General features: G+C 44.0%; 1 protein-coding gene across 1 annotated transcript in view; it reads left to right on the forward strand.

Annotated features, from left to right (window-relative positions):
- Positions 1-2,164: 2,164 nt before the first annotated feature.
- Positions 2,165-21,356, forward strand: part of LOC142741862 (transcription factor ETV7-like) — an 89,698-nt gene continuing 70,506 nt past the window's right edge. Inside the window, exons 1-2 of the mRNA XM_075851189.1 lie at positions 2,165-2,206; positions 16,147-16,264. Coding sequence (XP_075707304.1) covers positions 2,165-2,206; positions 16,147-16,264 — 160 coding nt within the window. The remainder of the gene's footprint in view (positions 2,207-16,146; positions 16,265-21,356) is intronic.

The following is a 21,356-nucleotide window of genomic DNA, read 5'->3' on the forward strand; positions in this document are numbered from 1 at the left end:
GGCACATCTTGCATAACCTCTTAGGCACTTGTTTGTTCCTCACACCACTTCAGATTTGGCTAATTTTGCACCAGCATTTTAAGCCACGTGCTTTTCTGACAAGTCACAACTCTTTAGCTGCTAAGTATGCCCCTTTTCAGTACTAAAAAATGTCTAGTGAGATGCAAACATCAATATTGCGCCAAACTGCGACTATTTTGCATCCAAATTTTGCTCATTTTTTATCACTTCTAGATCCAAACACAATAGTAAATCTGCCTCAAATAGTTTATCCTTAGATAATAAAAAAATAAAGATATACACTTATAGCTGTGAAACAGTGTAGCATCTATAGACAAACCAATCAATGATTTATTATACACTGCCTATCAGGTCCGATCCTAGCTTTTCTGCTGCCTGAGGCGAAAATTTAAAAAAAAGCACATAACTTTGCAAATAATATACGTTTTAAACACAATTTATACTGTAGTTATCGGCATCATAGCGCATATTAGATTAGTTAGGAGATAGGGCATTAATAAACTAGTGATTCAGTCAGATGCTCTGACACCCTCCCTTGTAGAATAATAATTATTGAGGGCTTTAGAGTGGGGATTATACTGCGGGGGGGGGGGGGGGCTGAGCAACTTATTGACTGCTGAGTGCTCTATGGGGAAGGATAATTCTGCGCTCAATTATCCCCCCACAGAGCTCTCTGCAGTCAGTCAGATGTCAGACCCCCCCCCGCCCCTTCAGTATAGCAACTACTGACGGCTCTATGGAGGATTTTTTCCCCCCTCAGTGCCCTTTGCTGTCAGCAAGATGCTCAGTAACCCCCTTGCCCCTAGCGTCGGCCTGGTCACTTTTAAAGAGTGGAAGCAAGAGGCTGAGTCTGAACACAGCAAGCAGCGGTCTGCCGCTCTAGTCTTAACATGGCTCACCTTACAGATCACCACTCTGCTCCACCTCTCTGGCAGTGCATGCTTCGTGCAGTGTCAAAGAGGAGGAGTGTTCTCCAGCAGACGTGCGCACATCTGCTAATTAAGTTACGCTGCACCCCCCTGCGCTCCAGCCCCCTGTGCTCCACTCCTAGCCCAGCCCATCTCAGTCCGTCCCTTCCATGGCTCCTGGCTGACTGAGATTAAAACACAAAATGTGCCCCCCCCCTTTCTAACTAAGTGGCGCTCCCTGAGGCAGCAGGCTCACCTCGCCTATCTATCTATCTATCTATCTATCTATCTATCTATCTATCTATCTATCTGTCTGTCTGACTATCTCCCTCTTTATCTATCGATCCCATATCTATCTGGACATGATCATCATTTTTATGTTAATGTATTAGGCTTCGTTCACATCTGCGTCGGGTTCTGTTCATGGGTTCCGTCAGACCTTTCCGTCAGGCGAACCCATGAATGGAAACCAAACGGAAACCATAGCTTTCCGTTTGCATTACCATTGATTTCAATGGTAATGCTTCCATTGCTAATTGTTTCCGTTTGTGTCCGTTCTGTAAGGTTTCTGTTTTTTTGAGCAGAATCAATAGCGCAGTAGAGTACGGAAGAGATAAACGGAATTAGCAACAGAAGCATTACCGTTGAAATCAATGGTAATGCAAACGGAAACCTCTGGTTTCCGTTTGGTTTCCATTCATGGTTTCCCCTGACCAAAAGGACTGCAGCACGGTGGCTCAGTGGTTAGCACTATTGCCTTGCAGCGCTGGTTTCCTCCCACACCCCAAAAACATACCAATAGGGAATTTAGATTGTGAGCCCCAATGGGGACAGTAAAAAAGAGGACCTCTGTACAGCACTGCGTAATATGTTGGTGCTATATAAGTAACTGAAATAAATAAATAATAAATAAACCCCTTCGCAGATGTGAACGAAGCCTTAACTATTTTCTTATTTCCTTCCTCAGCATATTCAATGTCACTTTCACTTTCTTCTGAACAGTCCTGTATATCAGAGTAAGGGAACCTTTACTTTCATTTTGTGAACTCCTTACATGAATAACACAGCCTTGTATGAACAGGATTTTAATATCTGATCACTGCAGTGAAGATTCATTGTAGACTTAAAACGGATGTCCAAGAAGTTACAGTGATTTTTTTCTTACTACCAAATTTAACATTGGAAGAAAACTTAAGAAACATTTTTTGATAAGTTTCATTTCCTGTATTGTGGATATGTCAATGTTGGGCACCGAAAACACCACATCTGACTATCAGGTATGTTGGATAGAAGAAATAAATTGAATGCTCCACTGGGGCAGGGATCAAGGCATTGTATTCAATTGGATTGTACGATTTGGTAGCATATAAGATACATAATAATAGGAAATATGACGAATAATAAAAACAATTACATTTATAACAATTTCACTGCAAGTTATGCTCGTTTACCTTAATACAGAATGTCATAACTTATGTACTATGTGAGACTTTCAAGCTATAATCTGCATGTATATCAGAATGATTCATCTAATGTTTTTTTCTGTTGGTTGGTTTATATTAAGTTTATATGATAAATTAAGGCAGTCTTCAATGTGTTTTCTTAGTAAAGATATGTTGCAAATCTCTTTTTTGTATTACAGCTGGCCAAAAACGTAAAGATTATTATAAACGATACAAACAATTTCTAATAATAATAAGAGGGGTTATCCAGTTCCTAAAAATTGATGGCCTATCCTCAGAAAAGGCCATCAATATCTAATGGTTCGGGGTCCGCCTTCTGGCACCCCCGCCGATCAGCTGTTTTGAAGGGGCCGCAGTGCTCGTACAAGCCCTGCTTCCCCTTCATTCCTTATCTGCTCGTACTGTGAATAGCCGACACACTTTTAGCAGCGATTCACAGTATTACTTACATTCACTTCAATGGCAGAAGGCTCTAGTACTGTGAACCGCCGCTACATGTGTGTCCACGATTCACAGTACGAGCAGATAAGAAAAAAGGGGAAGCAGCGCTCGTACGTGCACTGCGGCCCCTTCAAAACAACTGATCGGCGGGGGTCTCGGGAGTCGGACCAGGACCGATCAGCTGCTGAGGATAGACCATCAATTTTTAGGGACCGGACAACCCCTTTAAAGCTATGTCTATGGTACTAGAAACAACTTCTCGGTTGGAACATATATTGTCCATTCTAAAGAATTTTTCTCGGTTGTTAGCAGTAAACTCTCTATTTTCAGCAGGTTGGCAATGTAAACATACAATATTTCTCACAATACGAATGATCTTTCATGGGATTTATGGCAATTCACTCAAGTGACAAACAATGTAAATATCTACTCAACCTGTACTGCAAAATGAGATTCTCTTCATGCCCCACTTGACTTATCAGCCAGACTCCTGTTCATTACAATATATATCCTTTCTAACGTTTTTAAGCTACCTAACCACATACCAAGAGCCAACTGCAAGACATTTAACGCCAGCTGCACCCCCACACCCCCCAACACACACACACACACACACACACACACACACACACACACACACACACACACACACACACACACACACATACCAGCAACACTAATGCCTTTTTTTAAACTCTGTCCTGCAATCCAACATTGGAAATGTCCAATCCTATTTCTGTTAGGTGCACACCATCCAACACAAATATTTTTGGCAGACTACCTTCCAAGATCCAAGGCCTGACTACGACCCCACTCAATTTCTTGTTAGAAATAACCTAAAGTCGCTGGATTCCTAGCATAAAGCTCACACAACCACAGCATCACTTCGAGACTTGTCTTAAATCATAATCACCACATACAAAATTCAAGATATTCTCAAAGGTTTTCAGAATTTTGCAGTATTTCTGGTTTCTTTCCTCTTCCACCTTATTTTTAATCCCTCCTTTAATTATGCCTGTTATCTAATTAATCCTGGTTATCAGAGAAAACAGCTCCACAAATTCACCATTTGGATGCTCTCCCCTGCTCAGGCTTCAAATGGGCCTGCAAAAGCCAAGCCTTTACCCTGATGTGCTGTCTAATGAGTCCATAAGAAAGGTTGCCGCTCCCCTCTCTTAACTAATTACAACCAATTCTATTAACATGGAGCCCAAAGTGGGACTAACAAGGTTCCACTCCATGGTAGGTTTAACAGCAGCTGATGACGCCATACATTTCATGTAAGGCCAACAGACAGGAGGTGGACACACTGCGTTTCTAACATGTTTGGCATAGACTAGACCAGTGAGAGGACTCTATAAGATCATCTATTCCTCACGTCATTTGAGGTCTCCCCTTGATGCAAAACACACCATCTATGTCACAACACCAGCAGATAAAATATTTGCTAAACTGTTGGTTGTCAACATAGGCCATATAACTGTGTGCACATGAGCGGCGAGGGGACAGAATCGGCTTGTGTAAAAGCAACTTAACAGATGAAGATCCAATCAGCCGATAAACGATCGTTTGCTCGTTCATCGGCTGTTTGTTGGCCTGTTTACACAGGGAAATGATCAGGATCGAGTATAAACGTTCATTTGCCCAATCATTAGCCAGTGTAAAAGGGCTTTTACTCAACCTCTTTTACTTGGTTCATGGTCAACTTCTGCAAAGATAAAGAATCCAAATGTACATATTAAATTAAGGCAATCCCACGTAAAGCATATTTAAGCCATTCTCTATTTCTTTTCTTCTTCCAGTATATTACTTTTCCTACTTTTGCTGGCCATTAGCATCACTCTGCTTCCTTCTCAACTTCTATTTTTTGCTACTTCTCTCTTTGGCTTCTTCTTTTACTACTTTCTTTTTTTCTCTGCTAAAGTCTTCTCTCTCACTCAGGTATTTTTTTCTGGTTATATACTTCGGACCAGATAACCTTTCCTATATTCTTCACAGAGTTCCTGTTTTTTTATTTTTTTTATTCCTTTCTAAGCCCTGTTGGTAGTTGCTGGATCACAATATTTTTAATAATATTCTAATAATAGCAATACCAGATTAATCTCAGGAGCCTATATGCACAAAATGTCCTCTGGTAAAGTTTTATTGAGCCAGTGTAATTATAACAGACCATGGACAGCACTCCATCGATATGAGAACTTTTGCCACAGAGCGTTGAGTGGAGTACAAATAAATATTCATCTATTGGCGTTTACACCACTGGGAAACATCACATGCATATAAGTAGTGAGTGAAGAAAATATAATGTAGCTCTTACCCTGTTAACAGATGCTCTATCTTATGGCCACCCTTAGACATAGTGTTGGTGACTGATTGACAGGTGTGTTCTGCACATCAATCAAGGACGTACGTATTAGTGAGGCAGACCATGCAATTATTATAGGGCGCTGGGGGAGACTGGTCCCATCTCCTTTGCTACTGGATAGCGAGAACCTGTGCAAGACTCCCCCTCCAGAAGAATCTTATTGTTAGCAAGCAATGGGATGTGGAGGGTAAAACAAACACTAGTCCCTTCTGTCCTTGGTGGTGAATCCTAACACCATAATGGGGGGCTCTTTTTTTATATTTGCTGTGCGAGCCCCTCTCTTCTATGTATGCCACTGACATTGTGAGAGCAGGAGACATTCATTTTGTAATAGACAGTTTTTATTTACTAAAATGCTTTCCACATTCATTTTCTTACTAAAATCAAGAACTTCACCACTTAAATAAAACACTAATTTATGAGTGGACAGGAATGTTCTGCTTTTTTACAGAGTGTTTGAAACATTACTTCGCTTTGAGCAATTACTTTTTGTTAGCAGGGTCCACCAATGATAAGCGGATCATAGAGTGTCCTGCCGTGGCCTGCGAGGACCACCAGCAATTAGCTATAATCTGTGGGGGGAGTCAAGCAGCATGTGTTCAGCGCCACCACAGGGGAAATTAAGCATTACATGGTGCCCATTGTAGTTAATAGCCTGGCCACTTGCTCCTCGGCTAATCTGCTTGTTTACGTGGCCAATAAAATGGTCAGTAGTCGGCAGCACATCTCCCTGTGTAATCGAAATGTATGGGGACAAATGATTGTAGTAATGATCGCTCATCCCCATATATAAGCAATCATTGCTCCTTGTGAAAAGAGCAAACAATCACCGATCAACGAGCTGTCTTGACGATCAGAGCTCGTTTTTACAGCAAAAATTGTGCCGTGTAATAGGACACTTTAAGTGGAAGACATTTTTTGCAGTCACTCTCCACTCCACTGGTTAATAAACAAGAGTCCTGAAGGGAGGACCCCTCTCAATTAACCCAGAATTGTCTACTAGGGTATTTGATAATAGGTTTTCTAAAGAAGACATCTCCTTTATGGAACACATTTTTAATAACTTAGAAAATGTCAATCTATATCTCTATTCATGTTTCATGTTTGTTGTACAATAAGTTTTATTTGTGGAAATTGGTGAATGCAAACATTTTCCACATTCCATAGCACAACAGGGTTACATTCTTATAAAACAAGGACATTGTACACAAATTGTGAGTTTATATAACATATTCCTTCAATGTTAATACTAAAACTACTTTAATTGAAGCATATCTGCTCTTCATTCTGTCACGACTTTAGTTTTGATTGTGATGGATTATAGAGGACGCAGACAATTATTCTGAACGTTTAAAAATTATGTGTGTTTTTCTTAAATCGCTTCAAGTTTTCATGAGAATATCCGCTATATTTAGAGAAATAAACCGAGACTTGTAATGCTAAAAGTGAAATTGAAAGGAGATCTCATTTAAGCGTTAAGGGGAAATATTTCATTATATGGATTGTGTGAACAGAAAGGGTACATAGCATATGGGTGAATATCTTACATGCCTAATGCATGGATAAGGACTCATTATAGAACTGGACTCTTAGCATGGTGGTAGTTCAGTCAGTGACCTTTAAATCCTTTCTAAAATGGAGACAAGTATACTGAATCTCCTTATGTTATATTCCATTTGCAATTAGACTCTTTGGTAAAATACGTTTTCAGAGGTTTCAGGGGGTTGAGTCAGGCATTGACTCAAAGCAGTGGCTTATAGTGTTTACATAGTATTTGTAACCATGTATATTTTTATAGTATGATCTTTAAAGATAATTGTACAATCAAAATTTCTAGAATGACTGGGTCTCATATATAAAAACTTAAAGGGACATTCCTATCTGAGACATTTATGGCATATCCACAGGCCCCCTGACCTCCGTCCTGTCTTCTCCCTCTATTGCTGGAGTTCAGCCACTGAGTAAGATGTATGGAACCAGACAAGCTTTCTGAGCTACGCTGTTTGCGTAACTCGAGTAGAAGTTAATGGGAGTTACAAACACTGCATAGCAAGGCGAGCTACACTGATTCCAGAGTTCTAGGACAAAGCGTAGCTCCCTGCAACCTCATAACTCGGTGGCTAGATGTGGGACACGTATCTGTCGGACTTTGATGGCATATTCTGTGGATTTGCCAAAATGTTTTAGATGGAAATACACCTTTAGAGTTGTTCTCCAGGACCATGATATTGATGGCCTATCCTTAGTGTGTGCATTGGTTAGCCCGCTTCAACGTGCTCTATAAATTTGTAATGGTGCGGGTTTAAAGACCAGGACTGCCTACCGTAAATTTACGGAAGTGGTCCTAAAAAGGGGTATTCTCATCTAAAACTGTTTACATAACTCCTATATAAATGAATGGAGGATGCCACACATGCATGGAGACCTCTCCATCTATTCTCCGCCTGGATATGGCAACTGGTGGGTTGGGGGTCGAGTGATCCCCATTCTGGAGAGGAGTGCAGGTGCCAGAACTGGGACTCACATCTATCAGACATTTATAGCATTTCCAGAATGAATTAATGATTAAACACTAAACCTAGAAATTAAATGGTAACTAAACGTTCAACAAACTTCTAACATGTCATAGTGATAAATAGTGTCAACAGTTTTGATTGGTGGGGGTCCGAGCACTGAGACCCCCACCAATCACTAAAACGAAGCAGCTGAAGTGCTCGTGTGAGCTCTGAGCCTCTTTGTTTCTGTTTGGCTTTTTACGGAAAGCTGATGTAGCGGTGTACGGGCTCATAGACTTTCTATTGAGCCCGTACTCGGATACATTGATTTCTGGAAAAAGCCGAACAGAAACTAAGCAGCTCACACAAGCGCTTCTGCCACTTCATTTTAGCGATTGGACCCCCACCAATCAAAACTTTTGACATGTTATAGTGACATGTCAAAAGTTTGTTGAACGTTTAGTTACCCTTTAATGGTGAAAGTAAACCAGAGATTAACTTTGTCAAATACTGTGCCAGTCTGCAGTATTTTCTGCATATTTTCAAAACAGTCTTGTAGAAATCCTGCGGGGAACACAGGGGTTAATTTCCTACTGATCTGCTCCATTTTGTATGTTTAGTGTTCCTTTACCAAGCTAAAAATGTAAGGAGTTTTTTTTATATGACCATAGCAACCAACAGATCACGCCTTTCACTTTCAGTCCTGGTCTGGAAAAATTAGAATTAGAATATGAGTACTCTAGGCTAGTGATTATGAACCTCATCTATAAGGGAGCTGGGCGGCTGCCTCATTAGCGGATATCAAAACTTAAAGGACGAGTGTCACGAAAAAAAATGTTTTTATATCAATTTGCTTTTAGTGTTTTATTATTTTTTTTTTTATTGATTTGTGTGTTTGTGTTTTACTTTTTTTATTTTTTCACTTTTTCTTGTCCATGGGGGCTGCCATTTTTTTTTTCCATCTCTGTATGTGTCGATTAACGACACATACAGACATGGAATACGGCACATACAGTCCCATAGTGAATGCGAACGGGGCCCGTTCCATCCACTATGCTGTACGCCGTCTGTGTGGGAACGGCGCATGCGCCGCTCCCACACAGTCCAAATTGAACTGTGCGACGTCCGGCGCCATTTTCTTGTGGACCGGAAGTCGCGGCCGGACAGTAAGATTACTACTTCCGGTCGCGGCTTCCGGACTTGTGCACTTGGAGCGGAGGGAGCAGACGGAGCGGACGGACCGGAGGGAGCGGCGACGGCAGGAGCAGGTAAGTTAGGTCTATGTATGTACGTGTTTTACTGTGTGTTTACTACTGTATGTTAACCTACTACACTGTGTGTTAGCTCAAAAAATGGCGGCACACAGTGTAGGAGGTTTGACCGTTCAATCCCCTCGTTTCTCCCGGCACTAGCCAGGATAAAGGAGGGGGGATTCTGAGAGCTAACTAGAGCGAGTGAGTTTTCACAGATCCATGGCTGCGGGCGTCGGGAGGTGAGTAAACCCGACGGCCCGCGGCCATGGACGCTACAGTATCCCCCCTCTTACGCCCCTTCTTCTTGGGGCCAGAGTGAGAGAGGAACTTTTTAATAAGAGTAGGGGCGCTGAGGTTCTCTTCTGGCTCCCAGGACCTCTCCTCAGGACCAAACCCTCTCCAGTCCACCAAATAGAAAGTCCTTCCTCCTACCCTCTTGCGGTCCAGGATCTCCTTTACCTCAAATACATCAGAACGACCGCTGGGAGCAACTGTGGAACTAGAAGTCTTGCTGTAGCGGTTCAGGACCACTGGTTTCAGGAGGGACACATGGAAGGAGTTAGGGATTCTGAGGGTATGAGGCAGCCGCAGCTTATAGGAGACAGGGTTAATTTGTTGAAGGATCTCGAAAGGACCAAGGAACCTGGGAGCGAACTTGTATGAAGGCACCCTCAAGCGAATGTTCCGAGAGGACAGCCAGACTTTAGTCCCTGGAAGATACTGAGGTGGCACTCCTCTCCTAGTATCCGCCTTACGCTTCATGCGATCTACCGCCAGCAAAATAGAGGACCGGGTCTGTTGCCAGATTTGCAGGAAGTCCCCAAATGCAGAGTCAGCAGCGGGTACCTGAGATGAAGTTGATACAGGAAGAGGGACTCTGGGATGTTGACTGTACACGATGTGAAACGGAGTGGAAGTGGTGGACTCACTTGTGTGGTTATTATATGAAAACTCAGCCCATGGAAGAAGCTGTACCCAGTTATCGTGTTGAGAAGAGATGAAGTGGCGGAGATAATTTTCCATGATCTGGTTGATCCTCTCAACTTGCCCATTGGACTGGGGGTGATTGGCAGAGGAAAAGTCCAATCTCACATCCAGGAGTTTAGAGAGGGCTCTCCAGAACTTAGAGGTAAACGGAACCCCCTGGCCGGACACAATGGGAAGAGGCAAGCCATGCAAGCGGAAGATGTGCTGAATGAAGAGACTCGCCAGTCGGGGAGCAGAGGGTAGGCCGGTCAGCGGAATAAAATGTGCCATCTTAGAGAACCGGTCCACCACCACCCAGATGGTGTTGCATCCTGCTGAGGGAGGAAGGTCTGTGACGAAGTCCATTGCGATGTGCTGCCAGGGGGCACTGGGTACAGGCAGAGGTTGAAGCAGGCCGGCACGCTTGGAGTGAGTCACTTTATTAGAGGCACAGACCGTGCAAGCAGAGACAAAGTCCAGAACATCCTTAGGCAGCGTGGGCCACCAGAAGTGACGAGCGATCAGGTCCTGGGTTTTACGGACACCGGCGTGCCCAGCTAGTTTAGAACTGTGTCCCCAGCGGAGAATTCTTCTCCTGTCTGCCAACCGAACAAAAGTTCTCCCTGGAGGGATGTCTCTAATCTGCAGAGGATTGGCAGTGACAACGCAGGATGGGTCTATGATCGTCTGAAGGAACTCCACCGTGTCTTCTGTCTCAAATGATCGGCCCTCACATTCTTGTCAGCGGGACGGTAGTGGAGCAGAAATTGTAAACGGGTGAAAAACAGTGACCACCTGGCTTGATGAGGATTCAGTCTTTGAGCGGACTGAAGGTAAGTGAGGTTCTTGTGGTCGGTGAAGATCATGATGGGGTGAGTTGCGCCTTCTAGAAGATGTCTCCACTGCTCCAGAGCCAATTTGATAGCCAGTAGCTCCCGATCTCCAATGGAGTAATTGCGCTCAGCAGAGGACAACAGTCTTGAGTAGTAGCCACATACAACTGCCTTTCTTTTGGAGCTCCTCTGGAACAGATGTGCACCTGCACCAACAGAGGAAGCGTCCACTTCCAGTGAGAACTGCCGAGATACGTCAGGATGATGGAGGATCGAAGCTGAAGTGAAGGCTTTCTTGAGGCAAATGAATGCGGACTCTGCCTCTGGAGTCCATACCTTGGCGTTCACATCCTTCTTGGTAAGGGTAGAGATGGGGGCCGTCAGAGAAGAAAAGTTCGGAATAAACTGCCGGTAGAAATTGGCGAAACCCAGGAACCGCTGTATGGCCCTTAGGCCTTGAGGACGTGGCCATTGCAGGACAGACTTTAACTTCTTAGGGTCCATCTTAAGGCCTTGATCCGAGATGACATAGCCCAGGAAGGGCAAAGACCTCTTTTCAAAGGTGCATTTTTCTAACTTGGCATACAAGCGATTCTCTCTTAGTTGCAGGAGAACTTGACGAACATGCCTCCGATGGGTCATCAGATCTGGGGAGAAAATTAGAATATCATCGAGATAAACTACAACACACATATAGAGGAGATCTCGGAAGATATCATTAACGAACTCCTGAAATACTGAGGGAGCGTTACACAGTCCGAAGGGCATCACTAGGTATTCGTAGTGCCCATCGCGGGTGTTAAATGCCGTCTTCCATTCGTCAACCCGGCGAATCCGGATTTGATTATAGGCCCCCCGCAGATCTAGCTTGGAAAAAATTTTGGCTCCTCGTATGCGATAAAACAGCTCGGAAATAAGTGGCAGCGGGTATTTGTTCTTGACCGTGATCTGATTGAGACCACGGTAATCAATGCAGTGTCGGAGAGATCCATCTCTCTTTTCAACGAAGAAGAAGCCTGCCCCGGCCGGGGAGGAAGATTTTCGAATAAAACCCCTCTCCAAGTTCTCCTTGATATAGGCTGACATCGATAAAGTCTCTGGCAAGGAGAGAGGATATACTCGTCCACGGGGAAGAGAAGCATTGGGAACCAGTTCAATGGGACAGTCATAATTCCGATGTGGAGGCAACGTCTCAGCCTCTCGTTTGCAAAAGACATCCGTAAAACTGGCATACTGAGAAGGTAGATCGGAGAGTGACTGTGGCAGAGGGGGCACAACAGGGCGGACCTGTGACAGGCAATAGCTATGGCATCTGGAACCCCATTGAAGAACTTCTCCAGAACTCCAGTCGAGTGTCGGGGCGTGTAGACGGAGCCATGGCACACCCAGCAGGATAGGATTGATAGCCTTAGGTAGTACCAGGAAGGAGATCTGTTCTGAGTGAAGAGCTCCGACCCGTAGTGTCAACGGCTCAGTGATGAGCATGATCGGATCAGGCAACGGTAGACCATTCACAGAAGCAACTGCCAGGGGTCTCTCCAGACGGACTGTGGGTAGTTGAAACCGATCCACTAGATCCTGGTGGATAAAATTAGCAGCCGCTCCAGAGTCAAGATAGGCGGAGGAAGGATGTGATGTCTCTCCGGTGACGATGGTCACAGGTATAGATAATTTGGAAGAGGTTTTAACGCTTGGAGATGTTCCACCTAGAGTTGCCTCTCCAATCAACCCTAGGTACTGGAGTTTCCCGGTTTCTGTGGACATTGGCGCACAAAATGACCCTTGAGGCCACAATACATACAAAGTCCAGAGGAGCGTCTGCGCTGCTTCTCCTGTTCAGACAACCGGACTCTGTCTACCTGCATGGGTTCTTCAGGTAGCGCACTAGGAGTGGACAATAGTGGTCTCTGGACTGATGGTGCTGGTCTGTGGACCCGGCTCTCCTGACGAACCTCTAGAGAGCGCTCCCGGATTCTCATATCAACCCGTGTGGCTAACAGGATGAGGGCATCCAAGGTAGAAGGAAGGTCGCGGGCTGCCAGTTCGTCCTTGATGTGAGAGGACAGTCCCTGCCAGAAGGTCACCACCAGTGCCTCATTGTTCCATGCCAGCTCGGCTGCTAGGGTACGGAAGGAGATAGCATACTCCCCTACTGTGGAGCCTTCTTGCTTGAGGGTCAAGAGAGTGGCTGCGGCAGAGGATGTTCGACCCGGCTCCTCGGACACGGCACGAAAGGACTGCAGGAACAAGGCTAGGTCCGAGGATACAGGTCCTTGTTGCTCCAAGATTGGGTTCGCCCATGCGAGGGCCTTGCCAGCGAGGAGGGAGATAATAAACGCCACTTTGGCCTCCTCGGAGGGGAAGAGATGAGGCCGTAGCCTAAAATGCACCGTGCATTGATTAAGAAATCCTCTACATGCTCTGGGGTCACCGTAGCGAGGAGGAAGAGGCAGAGGAACTGTGGATCCGGAACAAACAGGGGGAGCAACAGGCAGGGCACAACAACAGCTTCAGGAGGAAGAACCGGAGGTGGAACAGCGAGTAGATCCATGCGGACCAGGATAGAATTCACTGCCTCAAGGAGTTGATCCTGACGTGTGCGTAGGTCCTGCATCTCTGTCTGAATCTTCTGTACTGGGGTCTTGGGCTGGCCAGCGGGTTCCATGGCCTGAGCGTACTGTCACGGACACAGTGTTTGTGGACCCACTAGGCCGCTCCGCCGTAGCGGGGAGGCAGCTGACCAGGTCACAGTCTAAGCGGAAGTAAATGGCAGACAGTACTGCTTGGGTACCTGAAATAGTCCGGGCGGTGGCTGTGGCTTCAGCACGGATGGAGGCAGGTGCGGCAAGTGGCACCAGACGTGGCGGGCAGTATCCGATGAAGCGGTAGACACTTGACGTGGCAGAAGACACTTGACGTGGCAGAAGACACTTGACGTGGCAGATGGCACTTGACGTGGCAGATGGCACTTGACGTGGCAGATGGCACTTGACGTGGCAGAAGACACTTGAACGCAGGTAGGCACAGGAACAATACGGAATACAGGAACGGTAACAGGGCACGGGTAACAGCTGGAACGGGAGACACTAAGGGACCATTTGCGAGACAGACTGGGAAAGACTAACAACGCTCAGGCAAGGATTAGAAGGCCAGGGGCCTTCTTATAGACCAGCAAATCGTGGCAGTTGATGGTGATGACGATTTCCTAATTGCGCGCGCTGGCCCTTTAAGGCCGGGCGCGAGCGTGCGCGTGCACCCTACGGTGCCCAGCCGAACGGAGCGGAAGTGAGCTCTGGCATCTCCTAGGAGGGAGACGGAGGCCAGCGCTCACAGATCCATGGCTGCGGGCGTCGGGAGGTGAGTAAACCCGACGGCCAGCGGCCATGGACGCTACAGGAACATTCTAAAGTCCCGCCATCTGCACAGAAATGTCCACAAATCCTCCCAGAAGCACTCCTTATGGGACATACAGTTTCTGCATAAACCTTACCCTATTCCACAATTTTGCAATCCTGTGAAAAAAAAGATAGTTGGGAGGTATGGTGTAAGTACCTCCTAGAGAAAAGTCATCTACCCCTTTGAAGTATATGTTATACAAGTTGAAACCCTAGACTCTAGGTAACACTGACACTTTTGTTTTGAACAATCACTGATATTTCACTATAATATGGAAACTGGTAAAGCTGGTAATATCATAGCACTATTTATATATTTGGGCACATTTGTACTGACACTAATGTGGCTGTAGTATTATATGGATTGGGATGCTTTTTGCTATATTTGTCTTGGGCACCAAAAGAGTTTGACCTCCTGGTCCTTGCATCATGTATAAAAACCGTTGATGAAGATAGGGCAGTGTGACCATAGTAACCAATTGAATTCCAGCTTTCTTTTTTTAGGAGAAAAATAAAAAATTCTATAGGCATTATTAACACTTTTGTCTTCTTCTGTTCTTATAATACTTACCTACTCTCCTGGCAAGTCTCCTACATTGGGTATGTTCCCCACAATGACTATGTAAGGGGAAGCACTATGCTAGCACTGTTTATAAGGGGTACTCTGCTGACCATATTGCTTATTATGCTAATTCTGTTAGCATAAAATCAATGCCGCAAAACAAAAATGACTTTTTTCATAAAACTTGTTTTTTATTGGGCAAAAGTATTAAAACCTAAAAAAATATACTTTATCAGTATCACCGTATTCATACCGACCTGTAGAATGTTTTTTTTTTGCATTTTCCCCAAAATCAATAAATTATACGTATGTATTATATGTGAAAAATAAAACTTGTTCTGCAAAAAATAAGTCCTCATACAGCTCGATCAGCGGAAAAATTAAAAAAGTTATTCCTTTTGAAATGTGACGATGAAAAAACAATATGAAAAAATGATAGCAATTTTGTGATCTACTTTATTACCTTATTTTCGCTATCAGATAATAGAGCAGGTCAAACTTCCACCAAGGGGAGGAGAGAAGACTGATGTAAAAAAAAAAAAAGATTCATAGGTTGAAAATTGGTGGGCAAAGAGTTGTGTGTGATCAAACAGGATTTTAGATAAGACACAAAGTACGGTCAGAGAATAGAACTGTATAGAATTGGTAGATGCAAGGCAAATTTAATAAACAAGCTACGCAAGTGCCAAATTCACTAGACTACCCATGAATGAGTTACTACGACCTTTAGAACTGAAAAAACGGATTTGACTTTCTCCTCTTAAAAGTTTGTTTAACCTTGTATATACTCTCTAAGAGAAACGTTCTTTGTAACGGCTCTCACACTCCGCCTAAAAAATGAGGCTCTTGAACAGGGTACCCCCTGTATTAACTCATAGGGTGTATGAAAATTGGTTTTCTAAATTGGACAGCCCTTTAAACTACAGGCCAAATATGAAAATTCAGCTCTTGGTTACAAATATGCTCTGTTCATACCATGTTCGAGCACTATGTTCAGTGTACCTGTTTAAACATTGCTGCTAAATGTAGTGCCGCATATTTCGCCCATTTAATGTAATGGGTGAAATCCGCTGCAAATCCACAGCACAATCCATGGCAAAATCTGCACATAATACGTGCAGATTTTGCTGCAGAATCGTTGTAGATTCACTGCGGATTGCTGTGAATTTTTCCCCTGCATGTGGACTCAGCCTAAGGGGGCCGACTGTGACTTTATCGCCCAAGGGCTCACGTAAACCTAGAGCTAGCCCTAATACTAGTACTTAGTATGTTGTCTGTTATTTTTATGGTCACTGTCATTTTCACCGATTTTGCATAAATCGATAGTACAAGCGAAGATAAGAAACTTGGTAAAATATCTTATTACAGAAAAAGTCCTTCTTGCAATGTATGTTATGTATGCAATGTATGTATGTATGTTAATATTTATGTCTTATTATTGCAGGAGAAGATAAAAACAATCATTCCACAAACCATTACATTGTCTCCTCAGCTCAACCAGGATCCACATGACTATTGTTCCTTTCCTGAAGAGGTGATATGCCAAGTTCCTGGAAGTTTAAGTAAGTTTAACAGTATGTAACTTAGAAAGTGGAATGAGATACAAAGAGCCGTGGATCATACGATAGATTATAATAACGGTGTATATAGTGGTGGCATGGGTTTTCGTTGTAGCGCCTTCTTAGCTACAGTACGTAACCAAGATTTTTGGTTAACTTTGCCTAATAGGATTCAGTGAATATTGTTTCTCCACACAAAAATCCACAATAGGATTTAATTGTGGATTTATTTTTCCCCATTGAATTCAATTGGGAAAATCCACAACAAATCCGTGCTCATTCCGCTTCTGATATTAACATGCTGCAGATTTTAAAATCCGCACCAATTCAATTTCCGACAGAATAATAGCCCAGCATGTAGATGATATTTGTTACAATTTTATCCACATGGCTGGTACTGTAATCTGTTATCTATTGCGGATTTTCCATGCACCAAGTCGCACAGAAAATCTGCAGCATTTCCACTACATGTGAATTCAGAGTCATTGTCTTTTATCAGTAAGATGTATTCTCAAAGTAAAGGCCCTTTTACACTGGGCAAATATCGGGCAGACAAGCGTTTATAGCTCAAACACTCGTTCATCTACTGATCGTATAGTTTTAAAAACTGAAATATTATCATTTTAAACAGGGAGACGCGCTGCCGACATGATAATAATGTATGAGGATGAGCGATCGTAGTAACGAGCGCTCATCCCCATACGTAGCATCTTACGACAGGAGCAAACAAGCGCCGATCAACGAGCTGTCTCGTTGATCGGCGCTCGTTGCACCTGCCAATATTGGCCGGTGTAATAGGGCCTTAAGACCAAAATGTGACTGTTGTCTGAACATTGGTGTTAACTTTACTTGTCAATACTGATAAACACACCAATGCCTTTCTATATAGTTTTATTGATCGTGCCCTGCGAAAGTATTCACCCTTTTGGTGTTTTTTTGGTTTTGTTTCATTACAACCTTGAATTAAAAGGGATTTCTGGGGGGTTTGTAACATTTGGCTTACACAACATGCCTACCACTGTGCAAAATATTTTTTACTGTGACACAAACAATAATTAAGACAAAAAATAGAGAACTTTTAAGTGCATAAGTATTCATCCCATGAAAGTCAACACTTAGTGGAACCACATTTTGCTGCAAATACAGATGCAAGTCACTTGGATTATGTCTCTATTAGCTTAGCACGTCTAGACACCGGGACTTTTGCCCATTCTCCTAGGCAAAATTTCACCAACTACTTCAGCCACACATTCACAATAGGATTGAGGTCTGGGCTTTCACTAGGCCATTCTAAGGCTCTATTCACGCGACAGGGTCCGAGTGTCGGGTGATAAAAACGTCCGTTTTGGTCCGTTTTTCTCAGCCGTTTTTCATCCGTTTTGCTTCCGTTCTGTTTTTGTTCCAGGCCGTGTTTCTGTTTTTAACAGCAGATTTTGACCCGTTTTGCATCCACTTTTTTCCCTGTCCGTTTTAAAAACGAATGAATTTCATGTGTAAATTTTTTGCCGCACAATTCCCTCTGTAGATAATACCACACACTGCCCTCTGTCGGTAATGCCCACTGACCCTGTAGGTAATGCCACACAGCCCCTTGTATGTAATGCCACACAGCCCCCTGTAGGTAATGCCACACAGCCCCCTGTAGGTAGTGCCACACCCCCCTGTAGGTTATGCACACAGCCCCCTCTAGGTAATGCCACACAGCCCCCTGTAGGTAACGGCGCACAGTCCCCTGTAGGTAATGCCCCACAGTCCTCTGCAGGTAATGCCACACAGCCCCCTGGTAGGTAATGCCACACAGCACCCTGTAGGTAATGCCAGACAGCCCTCTGCAGGTAATGCCACACAGCCCCCTTGTAGGTAATGCCACACAGGCCCCTGGCTGGTAATGGCACCCCCTTACCTTTCTGTAGATAGAGCCACCGTTCCAGGAGAAGTCCATGACTTCAATGTCCATATATGGACAGTAAAATCAGGGACTTCTCCTGTAGCGGAAACGCCGGCCACAGCGCCGGGAATCTCGCTTCATAAGTCCCTGACGTCACTGTGTCCATATATGGACAGTAAAGTCAGGGACATCTCCTGGAGCGGAAACACCGGCCAAAGCGCCGGGGATTCCGCTTCAGAAGTCCCTGACGTCACTGTGTCCATATATGGACAGTGAAGTCAGGGACTTCTCCTGGAATTGAAACACAGGCCACAGCGCCGGGGCTTCCGCTTCAGAAGCCCCTGATGTCACTGTGTCCATATATGGACAGTGAAGTCAGGGACTTCTCTTGGAGCGGAAACACAGGCCACAGCGCCAGGGATCCCGCTTCAGAGGTCCCTGACGTCACTGTGTCCATATATGGACAGAAGTCAGGGACTTCTCCTGTAGTGGAAACACCTGCCACAGCGCCGGGGATTCCGCTTCAGAAGTCCCTAACGTCACTGTGTCCATATATGGACGGTGAAGTCAGGGAGTTCTCCTGGAGCGGAAACACTGGCCTCAGCTCCGGGGATTCCACTTCAGAAGTCCCTGACGTCACTATGTCCATATATGGACAGTGAAGTCAGGGACTTCTCCTGGAGCGTTGCCGAAGCTGTGGCCATGGGATTGGGGATTCCGCTCCTACAGGGAGCAAAAAAATACTCTCCTCCTCCTCACATGTGCTTCGCACTGTGAGGAGGAGGAGGAGAGAGCGAGCGACGTAAGAAACGGCCATCACTCGGAAAACCCATTCCAGTGATGGCCGTGTATTATCCGGCCCCATAGACTTTCCCAGCCCGTCAAAAAATCGGTCGTGTGAATAGCCCCATTTGGGGTCTAATGTTCCTACTGTAGGAGTGTGACAGACGTTTTTTCAATGGCCGACACACGGCCGGGAAACACTGTCGTGTGAATGGGGCCTAAGACACTTAAATGTTTACCCTTAAACCACTCCAGTGTACTTTATCAGTATGTTTATGGTCCTTGTCCTACTGGAAGGTGAACCTCGTCCCAATCTCAAATCTCTGGCAGACAAACAGGTTTTCCCTAAGAATTTACCTGTATTTATGGCCATCCATCTTTACTTCAATCCTGACCAGTTTTCCAGTCCCAGCCAATGAACAGCATCCCCACAGCTTGATGCGGCCATTACCATGTTCTTGGGGTAATGGGAAGTGTTGGTTTGTGCCACACATATCACAATAATGGACAATGATTGACAAAAAGTTACTATCATCGCTCTCCCCCTTGAATTTCCATCATATTGGCAGTGCATCTCCATGTTTACACAGGAAGTTGTGCTGCTGACAACGATAATATTTTGTGCTGCAGAAACGATTCAATTAGCCGATGTATTTGTCATGGTTTTTGCTTCATTATTTTTTTTGCATGTGTTTTTTGGGCAAAAATACTAAACATATTTTCCTGTAATTTTAATCAAAGAACACCAAAACTACCTTAAACAGTAACTAAACTTTTAGACTTGTCAGAAGTTTTGATCGGTGGGGGTCTGAGCACTATGACTCTCACAGATTGCTAAAACGAAGTGGCAGAAACACTCGGGTAAGTGCTGTGCCAATTCGTCTCTGATTGTCTTTTCTCGGCTTTCCTCGGAGTGGTGTACAGGCTCAATAGAAAGTCTATGAGTTTGTGCAATACTGGCTCAGCTTTCCGAGGAAAGCCGATTAAAAACAAAGCGGCAGAGCACCCACCTGAGTGCTTCTGTCACTTAGTTTTGGCGATCGTGGGGGTCTTAGTGTTTGGACACCCACCGATCAAAACTTCTATGGTATTTTTGGCGTTCTTTGATTAAAATTACAAGAAAATATGTTTATAATTTTTCACCAAAAAAAACACATGTTAATGCAAAATAAAGCAAAAACCTAGACAAAAACATCACTGACATTATTGTTATCTAGTATACTCGGTTGATGAAGGAAGTTGAGGCATAAGGGTATGTCCATACGCTGCAGATTTGATGTGTATCCGCCCAGCGGCGTAGCTAAAGGTTCATGGGCCCTGGTGCAAGAATTCAGTGTCACGGCTCAGGGTGTGGGACCCATAATGCAATGTCTATAGTTCAGAAAGGGTACCTGAGGCAATGTAGACAGTAGCGGTGGAGTTAGGCTAAGATGAAGTTCCGACAGTAGACACACACCCGGCGGGGTGCGACACAATAGAGACTCCAACTCTTGAAGGCACCATAGCACGGGACACAGGGTACAGGCAGCAGGAACGGGTAACACTGGGAACTGGAAAACACTAGGAGACCATTTTCAAGGACAAACTTAACCCCTTCCCTCCGCAGCCATTTTTCGGATTTTCACTTTTGTTTTTTCCTCCCGACCTTCCAAAAGCCATAACTGTTTTATTTTTTCATCAATATTGCCGTATGAGGGCTTGTTTTTTGCGGGACGAGTTGTAGATTTTCACAGCATCATTTTTTTTACCATATAATGTAGTGGGAAATGAGAAAAAAAATATTTGTGGGGTGGAATAGGAAAAATATAGCGGTTCCTCAACCTTTTGGGTGGTTTTATTTTTACGGCGTTCACCTTACGGAAAAAATGGCATGTTAACTTTATTCTGCGGGTCAATACAATTACAGTGATACCAAATATATATAGTTTTCTTTATGTTTTACTACTTTTACAAGGAAAACACTGATTGTTAAAAATAAAATTTTCGTTTTCTCGCCACATTCTGACAGCCATAAAGTTTTTTATTTTTCTGTCGATTTACCCGTGTGAGGGCTTATTTTTTGTGGGGCGAGCTGCAGTTTATATTGGTACCATTTTGGGGTACGTGAGAATTTTTTATCACTTTTTATTTAATTTTTTGTGGGAGAAGAAGTGACCAAAAAACAGCATATATGATGTTTTAAATTATTTTTTTTTACGCCGTTCACCGTGCAGACTAAATAATGATATATTGTAATAGTTCAGACTTTTACGGACGCGTCAATACCAGTTATGTTAACTTTTTATTTTTTTTACATTTTGCTTCAAGGGAAAATTGGCAAAGTTTTTTTTTTTTAGCTTTTAATTTATTTCTTTTTTTGTATTTGTTAAAAAAAACGTTATTTGACTGTTTATTACTTTTTTTTACTTGTCCCCCTAGGGGACT

This window comes from Rhinoderma darwinii, chromosome 2, assembly GCF_050947455.1.
Source record: "Rhinoderma darwinii isolate aRhiDar2 chromosome 2, aRhiDar2.hap1, whole genome shotgun sequence".
NCBI classification, from domain to species: domain Eukaryota; kingdom Metazoa; phylum Chordata; class Amphibia; order Anura; family Rhinodermatidae; genus Rhinoderma; species Rhinoderma darwinii.